Consider the following 10248-nt stretch of genomic DNA (forward strand, 5'->3'; position numbering starts at 1 on the left):
CAAGTTAATAATATATAAATTTTAATTAAAGATAATTCAGTCAAAATACTTTTTTTAAGAGGTGTGCCAAAGATCAGAAAGTCACTTATTATAGACCAGGATGAAAGAGGTTTATGCCGACGTGGATTGTTCAACTGTTCGTTTCTCGTCACAAAATTAAAAATAAGAAGTTGTGTTGTTCCCTGAATGGACACTCGACTATATCGACATCTGGTCTTATGCACTATTGGGTAGTACTGTGGGCTCATTTTGATGTTTCCTTTCCATCTAAATTGAAACATACTGTTCCTTAATTATGCCTACATATGGGATTTTCCTACAACTTGTTGCCCTTTAGCTCGAGTTAGTACTGTCCCCACCTATCTTCAACAACTTAATTGATGTATCCACTTAATTAATTAATTGATTATATTAATATTTTCCTTTAAAAGGTTGCTAGTTGGTGGCTTGGTTGGGGATTATATGTTACTATTAATAGAAAATCTTATATTGGTTTACTTACGTAATATTCCACGTTGTTGATATATAAATTGTATATTATGTGATCCCTCCGCGTGTATTTTGCTGATGAAATTACAAAATTTGCTTGTATTAATTTACACTTCTTTTAGGATTCTTTAAAAGTGAGTTATCTTGTCGTATGTTCATGAATCGTGTGTCTGAAAAGCTTTTGAACTTGTGGGTTTAAAGGCTCACATAACAACCGCAGGATATATAAATAGGATCAGGTCAACCTCATAATGAACTAATATGGATTAGATTGTCAACATAAGACAGGACAAAATTAGATTGGGCAAGGGCAGTCTCGAGCACAAAGCATCTCATATTCACACAGAATACGGGGAATGCTGCATCCCAAGAGATGTGATGTAGACAGTCTACCCTAATACAAGTATTAGTGGCTATTTTTATGGCTCGAACTCGTGAACTATTAGCCACATGGGGACAACTATACTATTGCTCTAAGGCTCCCTTATCGGCAGAGGCGGAACCAGGTTTTCAATCTTATAGATTCTTGATTTTAGAACGACGACTTCAAGTGTTTGTGATTGGGTTCTAGATTTAATATTTGTACATATTGAATGAATTTTAAATATCAAATATACTATTTCAGTAAATCTATAGGGTTCGGCCGAATTCGTAGTTCGGCTTGTGTGCCTCCGCCTCTGATTATCGGCAAAATTAGATTGACAAGGGAAAATAGTAAAGCGATAAAAAAAGAGAATATCGTATTCCCATTTTTGCTAAGTTTTATCCGGATTTGCAAGTAGTTTTTGGTCAAGGAGATTTCATTATGCAACTTGGAGCAGGCAATATCTAGGTGTTTGAACAGTATCTGGTTGAAGTTAAAGTTGAAGAACAGTGTCTGGAAATTGAGAGCCCGTTTGGACATAATTTTTTTTTTCTTTTTTACATTTTTTCAAAAGAATCTCACTTTTTTTTTGAAATCTTGTTTGGCCATAAAATTTTCAATTTTCACTTGAAGATAAATTTTGAAATTTTTCGAAAATTTGAAAAACTCCAAAAGCTGTTTTTCAAAATTCATTCAAATCACTTAAAAAACTTCAAAAACTAACCAAAAATGATATTCATGTCCAAACACAACTTTAATTTTCAAAGATCATTTTTACTTTTTTTTTTGAATTTTACAATTCTTATGTCCAAACGCCCACTGAGTTGTATGTGAATACGAATTTTACTTGAAAAAAGTTAATAAATAAAAATTGTTATACAACAACAATAACATATTCAGTGTGATCCCACAAATACTATTTGGGCGGGACGTAACTCTTTTATTGACTCGCTCTATTTAACCTTTCTGTACTTACCCTCAACCCAGCCATTTGAAAAATTTAATCAAAATCGATGTCAACCGGATGTGCAATAAATTATTTATAAGTGATTGCAACTAGTAAGAAAGCAAGATAAATGGGGATAGGGTGTGCATTCGATTTTGACTCTTATCGATAATTACTTATCGATTATCGATTTGTACATATACTTATTTTTATCATTTCAATAAGGTTTCAATTTTTTCGATTTCGATTTATTAATTTTTTGGGCTTATCGATTCGGTTATCGATTATACCAATAAGAAAATTTACGGGATTTCACGAAAAGTATATTGCTATAAACACGCCTAACTAATATGGACAAAAAGAAGCTAAAATAAGACGAACACCGTTTATAACATAAAAATTGTGTCAACAAGCACATGCAACGAAACTAAAGTAAGGGATCAAATGTATGCCACCAACACTCCAACGGTATAAAAAAATATATATCATCACGGGTAATTCTATTTTCCATTAATTTGAACTTCATTCCCTTGAGCTTTAAATATGATCATTCCTTAAATGTGGTAGATGAAATAATATGGTTAGAGACTTAGGGTAAAGGAAAGGGTATTATAGAATAAGGGTAAAAAAAAAATATAAAATCGAAATCGATAAATCGATAAATCGATAAACCGATTGTCGATTTATCGATAAACCAATTCGAATGCACTAACCCTAAATTGTGGGGACACTGGTTTTTCTTAGTAGCATCACATTGGAGTCAAGAAGTCAAAAAGGAAGTTTGACTGTTATAATTTACTTATCATTTAGCTGAACTGAATAATAAGCAACAAAAACACATCCTCATGTCCAATTAAATAAAGCCATTACATGCTTAATCACGTGCTTTTGGATAAGGCAATAGCTGCACAAAGCGATTGGTAGATAAAACTTTGATATTTTTGATATGATCTTTCGAGTTAGGAAAGAACCAATGGAAGAGGATTTAGAACTTTAAATAAAAATAATGACTGAACAATATAACTTTTAACTTTCAGAAGTATCTCGTCGCGTATAACTTGGAATTAAGTAATTCCAAAACGAGATGAAAGATGTGATTTTAAACTATAGAAATAATATATCCTCGTTTAGAACAAAAGATGAGATTGACATTGTAACAATCTTGGATGAAAGATGGACATTCTTGAACTCTTTCTTGGATGATCAGAAAACTTTGAAGTTCCTAAAGTCACCTCTTGCGATTAATTTACGTGATAAATATGCACCACTCCTAATTGAGAACAAGATAGACATGCGAGAATTTATAAAATTCAATATAGATTCTTCATTTTCATCATATTCTCGTCAAGAAAATTTCAACCGAAAATTAAAGTTAGGGAAGAAAACGAAATCAAACAGTTTATTAAGTAATAATTTGGTTAAGTACCCGTAGAAGCTGAGTGAGGCTTTGATACAAGTATATATATTAATATAATTTTCTGAATTTTTCATGTGTACAAATATTACAAAGGTATAGCACCAATTGGGAAAATTTGATGTAAATTGATCAGAAAAAGGGGGAAATTGGGGACAATATTCAGGTGTTAAATGGCAACAGGGGGAAAGTGCCAAAACTATGGTCATAAGGGCCAGCTTGATTAGAAGACAACCCTTCACATCCTAATTCCTTTTTGCCCTTTTGCATTTTCAGTGCTTCGAATGCCTTTGCTCTCTGCAACATAAAAAAAATTCATTTGCTCTTCAGTTCACTATATAGGAAATCAGGTTTTCTATGATGATTTATTTAGTCGCGACAAAAGTAAGCGTTTTGTGCACCAAAAAGTAGGGGTATTAGTGATAATTATTGTAGTTGTCACGGAAAATAATATTTTAATGGTGACTATACTTAGGTAGCCACGTATATATATGTACTACTAAATTTTTACTGAAACTAGAAAAACTACCTGCATTGACACGAGAATGTCCGATTCTGAGTTGAAGTCATAGTATGAGCTTGCTGCTGTAAGTTTCATGGAAAGGAACTGAATCCAACAAATTCGAATCAATCAATTTATTTGTTCTCCTTTTGTTCAACTAAGAAAAGGAACACTCCTCTTTTATATTTTATGCAAACTTACCTCCACTTGATTTTGCAAAGATTGTACGTAATTAATTATTTCATCTAACATTCCCGCCATGCCCATTGTCTGCAATTTCATTAAAATGGAAAATTATTAATGTCAAAATTCTGCTCTCTTGTCCTTAGGAAAAATGAAATGTTCGGGAGAAAAAGACACTGTTTTATTCATTAAATTAAAAGAATTTGATACCTTGTAGCATCCTGGAACAATATCTTGCAAACACCTAAGTTTTTCATTAATTTTTCCTCTTCTAACCTGAACCAGAAAAAAACATGCATTAGTCATCAGTATGTTACTGGCATTATGAGTGACGGGTTCGAACCCTAAAATCAGTCATTGATACTAGCAATAGAATAGACTGACTACTGTACACCCCCGAGGCATGACCTTTTTTCAGACTGTGCGTAAACGCGAGATATTTTATATATCAGATTGTCTTTTTAATCATCAATATGTAAATGGAAAATACTATATTCGGTAGGTAGATGAGTTACCCTTTCTGCTAAGCTGTGACTATCAGTAGCTTGGCCTCTTTTGGCTCTAACATGGACCACTTCCTTTGGTTTCTCTTCTTCCTTTTCATCACTACTTTTCACACTATTTCCTCTTCTTTTAATCTGTAAATTAAAAAACAGTTTCATGCATCAGATACATGACTGAGAATAAAACATACAAATTGACAATTCGAATAAAAAATTAACTTACACTTCTTCTTTTAGTTCCAGTGGCAGAAACTGCAGGGGATGAATACGCTGAACTGCTTTCTGGTGTATCAATTGTTTTCCTCTTTTTGCTTTCATTGATAGGCACCATATCGCTAGATACTAATGAAGCATTAATCTTCTCATCTTGTTGAATATTTTCTTGAAAATATTCCTGTAAATTTCCTGGAAATTCAGCTACTTGAGTGAAAATATTTTCATGAGAAAATTCCATTGAGCTCTGTAAATTGAAGCTCGACAATTCAGAGGAACATGGGTTGATTATTTCTGGAAACTGGTTCATGAAATCCATACTCGAATCAATATTAAATAAAGAAAATGGTGAATTAATAAAATGATCAGCCATAGCAACTTGAGTTTTTTAAAAATGGTTTTTACGAGGGATGCTAATTTGTGTGTTTTTTGTAATGATAAAGAACCTTGTTATGACTTATTTATATATATAGAACATGGGGGTATGAATTTTCATTTTTCTTTTTATTAAAGAATGAAAAAGTGAAGCATTTTTAGAGTCCACGTGGAATTTTAAGCTTCTATGGTTTTGTTCCCCTTGTTGGATTATATTCAGGAGATATATCCAATTACACTGGACCCAGCTTCGGGCAGTGGTTTCCAATCAGCAAATTATTGGCAATTTAGTTGAGAACCACCAAAAATATAAAAATAACAATATTTTTTTTAAAATTAGAAGTCATGGGCAAGTAACCCTACGGGGCCAAGTTGGTTGAGCAGCGGACTTTTCCCACTTGCATACCTCTTTGGTCGAACCTGTCACGCGAGACTTATAATTACCTAGTGCGATCTACCCTCCTATGTTATTTGTGAATAAGAATAAGATTAATTTATCATATGCGCACGTGAAGGATAGCTACTGTATTTTTCCTGGTTAACCAGAAAAAAAGTCATGGGGCAAGTAAAGTAGAAGCAGTTTGGTGGGCTAGTGCTTTTTTTTATATATAAAAAAAAAATTAAAATTAGTAACAGATTCAGAGTATAAAGATCAACATTTTTATTTATATTTCTAATTTTTAAAAAGGGGCAGGGAGAAGGACAAGAAGGTATAGGCAGTATAGTAATAAAATTATGGACAGTATAGTATAATGTGGTATGAGTTAAATTAAAGTTTTGGAAAAGGAGGTAGGATAAGACATAATAAGAGATTGAGAATGATATGTGTGCAGTTCATTTGATTAATAATAATCAGTGTCAAAGTGGTTGATTGAAGATGGGACATTACTCATTATCAAAAGAGAATTATTTTTAAGATCGGATGATCTCAACATTAAATGAACTAATCCAAAAATTGGTGGAAACTCTAGAGACCATGCTGTTAATCACAATTTCTGCATTTGAATCTTTAAGTATCATCATTACCATTGTGAAGTTAATTGGTTGGTGACTGTTAATCTCCACTACCTCACAGCTAAAATGACATTTCAATGAATGTGCACGATCATCATAAAAAGTACCAGAAACAATGTTATTTGGATGCAGAGAGGGAATAAGTGATTTATTGCAAGTCGTAACCATTGAGAAAAAATCGATAAAATTGAAACGATAAAAAGAAGATTAGGATGACTTTTACGTAAAAATGATACACAGTTATACTCAACTCGATAAATGGTCCAAGATTCATCGTAACAATTTGACGTAACTTGTGTCATAGTACATTTTTTTTCTTCTTCTTCTCAAAACATACCCGTAAAAGAAACTAGAAGTAATAAATAATTACTTAAGTAAACAATTTTGGAATATTAGTTTATGATAGATAACTCGCCATGTCAACAATTTGCCTCTCAGTAAATGTCATGTCAAAAATAAATAAATTATTCTTGAATATAAAAGACAATTTAAAAAGGCATTTACATGGAAAAAAAACGAAAAACGAGTATAACATAGAAGAAGTTAGATTATAGAAAACTTACAAAATCCAACTCTGCCTAAAATATGGATAACAAAAGTTTTTTTGCGCGATGAATCCATATTATTACCGGTGCCGGCTTAAGGGCAAGCAAATGAAGCAATGGCTTTAGGGCCCCATTTTAAAATTATAATATATTAATGATAAAATACATAGTTTATTCATCGATCTTGTATCCAAATCCCTCTTACGCACATGTTTACTGCGGGGATAATATTACACGCTCAAACCTCTTAAAAGTATGTCAATACCACACCACTTTAACTACGTGGCACCTGCGTGTTCTTCACATAACACAGGCGCGTAATGCTAAGAATTTCATGTCAGAAGGTTTATAAAGAATCGACGTGTCTAATTTTTAAGTTTTTTTTCCTTTTTACGCCAATTAACAAATTTAAAAAAATAAAAAATAACCCCTCCCACTCTTGTCTTCTTCCCCGCCCCAACCCCCCACCCCGCGTCTTCTTCCTAGTTCCCCACCCCCCAGGTTTCGTCTCCCCTCCCCCTATTTAGGTGTTACAACTAGTATTATTGTGGTAACTATGACAGAATATTTTTTTTACAAAGAAGAAGGGTTTGCAATGGCGGAGAAGGTGATGCACTGATTGTTGGATTTTTTATTTGAGTGGGTCGGATTTTTAAAAGGGTTGGGTGATTAAAAGAGTCCATTTAATTTAGAGACGCGCGTGTGATACACAACATATACCAGACTACACATTACATTCAGGCACGAAATCCACGTGATCGAATAACTCCATCCCTGGTTGCATATAGTTGATCACTGTTGATACCCAATTTTTTCCCTATATATTTTTCATATGCAAATACTTTCAAAATAGCATACGTATGCATATATAAGCATGTCCAAGTGTTTTATTATTTTTCACATTTCTAAATATTTTTAAATCAATTTATCGCCTTATTTTATCAGGGGAAAAACCAATAATTATTTTCCAAATTATCATTTTTGGTAACTCCTCTATTGAATTCTCATATTTTACCAAAATATAGTGAAGGTAAATTTTTGCACATTTTTTACAGATTTATTTAGCATTTTAAAGTTAAATTGCATATAATTGCAATTTTAGTCTATTTTAAGATTTAATTGTGTTTATAATTACAAATTTGATTCCAGTATTTTTAATTTAATATTTGCATATTATTAATCGATCTAGTACCTTTAATTTATTTTCAGAAATTATTTTATTATTTTTATAAAATAAATAAGTGAAAATGGCTATTTAAATGTTAGCCCCGTCTATTTCAATTTTACCCTTATTTGATCCCCAAATGAACCCAATTCCCAATCTCAATTCCACAACCCAATTTTAATTTAAACTCGCCCCTGACCCGATTAAATCCTGCCCGACCAAGACCCCTCTCATCCTGGTCGTTGATCTCAGAGATCAACGACCCCTATTCACTCTTACCTTTTTAAACCCAAACGACCACCCTAACCTTCTCATTTCTCACCTACCATCCGCCTCTGAACTCTCAAACTCTCTCGAACATTCCCAAACCCTAACCGCCTCTTACCACCACCTTCACCTTGAAACCCATCGGAATCCATGGCTTCTCAAGCTATGAGAGTCTTATACTTGTAAGCACGTGATTTTTGCCCTATATGAGAATTACTCCCAAAAATTCAAAATAAAACAATTTTCCTTTGTGTGCAATTTTGAGAATTTTCGTGGCATTTTGGATAATTATTTGTATTTTGTCCATGCATGTTTATTTGTTAAATTAATAAAAAATACAAAAATATGTCGCATTTGCATTTAGGATTTAATTTTACAATTAGAAGTAATTAAGTTTGTTTTACAAGGATGAAAATTACAAAATATGCATCGTTTGTATTTTTAGCATTCAATGTCAAATTGTGCAATTTTGTTTTAACTGATGATTGATTATGTATGATAATTGTTGCTAGGAATTAATTAGTATTTTTGATAAGTTTATTTAGTTTATAACTTAATTTATAATTTTTGTTTTATTAATTAGAAAGTAAAAGAAAAGAGAGCAAAAAATATAAGAAAAATCGAATTGGGCCACCTGTTAATTTAAATCAACCAGGCCCAAACCAAATAAACTCCTACTGGGTTGACCCGACCCGGTCCGCCCCATAACCCCAAGCAAACACCCCCACCCTTTCTTCCATTTGGACATTTGTTTTGAAAAAACCCTAAAAAACCCAAAGTCACCCGCCCCCCTCTCTTCTTCTTCTCCAAAACCACCCCTCTCTCTTCATCTTCTTCGTCCAAACGAACCAGTCCAAAAACCAGTCGAACCCCGCCCCCGTCCGCCATTGACGAGCTCCGTCGACCTACCATGGCCGCTGCTTCATCTGCTTCGTCTTCATCGCTGCTGCATCGTCCACCCAAACCACCATGGCTGCTGCTCTTCATCTTCTTCATCTCAGCTGCGTCGAACTCCAGTCAGCCCATGGCTGCTGCTGCATCTCCCATGGCTGCCTGCATCGTCCACCCAAACCCCCATCGCTGTTGCTTCTTCTTCTTCGTCCCCATAGGTCCCAAACGACCATCTGCTAAATAACCTCACGTCCAAACGAACCCCATCGGCTTCTGCTTTGTCCAGTCGAGCTCCAGCCAGCCCGCCATGGCTGCTGCTGCTCAATACACATACACACTGTCTCACGTCCAAACAACCTACTGTCTCGTTATTTCTTCAGGTTCAATCCGTCGAGGTCGTCGTTTGTCGTTCTGAGTTCGTCGAGGTTAAAAGAGAAGGTGGGTTGTCGTTGAAGTCGAGATCCGTTAGGTCGTTGGCAGTCTTGGTTCGAGTTTGCCATTTCCGTTCGAGTTCGTCGTTGGTCATTTCCGGTTAGTTGGTTTAAGTTTCATTTCTGTCCGTATTTTGTTTGATATTCTCGGATTTAAAATCAGTATATGTTTGATTTTTTTCTTGTTTGTTGTTATCATTTCTTGATTATTTCTTCGGTTTGTTTTTATTCATTTGTTTTTGTTTAGTTTTAATATAGAAGTGTGTTAGTTTAATCACTTGAATCATTCATCTTTGTTGTTTAAGTTAGATTTAATTCGTGTTCATTTTTTGTTTGAATTTCGTTTTTCATCCAGTGATTTAATGTGAGTTTATGTTTTGGTTTTTAATTTTTGATTTAGTTTGAATCATTCAACTTTGTTGTAATGTTGTTGGATTTAATTCGAGGTTCGATTGATGATCGAGTTTAGTAATTTGTATTTACTTGTTTGTTCTGCTGAGTTTGTTCGGATATGAATCTGACTATGTTGTTAATTCATGAACGTTGTCGATTAGGAGTTTGTTTGGCAAGTTTATTATGCAGAGTTTGATTATTAGTTGTCAATTGTCAGGTTTGATTGGTTATAGCTGCTGTATTTTGGTTAATTGATTAGGTGAATTGGTTATAGCTGATGTGGGTAGAATGTTAAATTGCAGTATTTTCAGGTGTAGAATGGTAATTTCAGTAATTTCAGAGGGGTATTTTTGGAATTGGAAATCTGAACAATTATTTATTTTGAGTGCTTTGTCCACTAAGATAATAATATTAAAATAAGGTATTAAAATAATATAGTGGGGGACAAGACATATGATAGTGGGGAATAATGCATTTGTTTAATCAATAATGGGGAACAAGACATAGTAGGATTACGGGGCTCAAGAAAAGTTGATTAAATAAAATAATAATT

The 10248-nt window shown here is 33.6% G+C and overlaps 1 protein-coding gene across 1 annotated transcript; it reads right to left on the bottom strand.

Moving 5' to 3' along the window:
* Positions 1 to 3239: 3239 nt before the first annotated feature.
* Positions 3240 to 5036, bottom strand: LOC104226686 (transcription factor BEE 3-like). Its single transcript, XM_009778718.2, has 6 exons — positions 4625 to 5036; positions 4414 to 4536; positions 4109 to 4174; positions 3917 to 3985; positions 3743 to 3820; positions 3240 to 3510 (listed from the first exon to the last, which is right to left on the bottom strand). Exons 1-6 carry the CDS (start codon positions 4985 to 4987, stop codon positions 3376 to 3378), a joined length of 834 nt encoding a protein of 277 aa, XP_009777020.1. The 5' UTR covers positions 4988 to 5036; the 3' UTR covers positions 3240 to 3375.
* Positions 5037 to 10248: the final 5212 nt, after the last annotated feature.

This window comes from Nicotiana sylvestris, chromosome 3 (genome assembly GCF_000393655.2).
Source record: "Nicotiana sylvestris chromosome 3, ASM39365v2, whole genome shotgun sequence".
In the NCBI taxonomy this organism is placed as follows: Eukaryota; Viridiplantae; Streptophyta; class Magnoliopsida; order Solanales; family Solanaceae; genus Nicotiana; species Nicotiana sylvestris.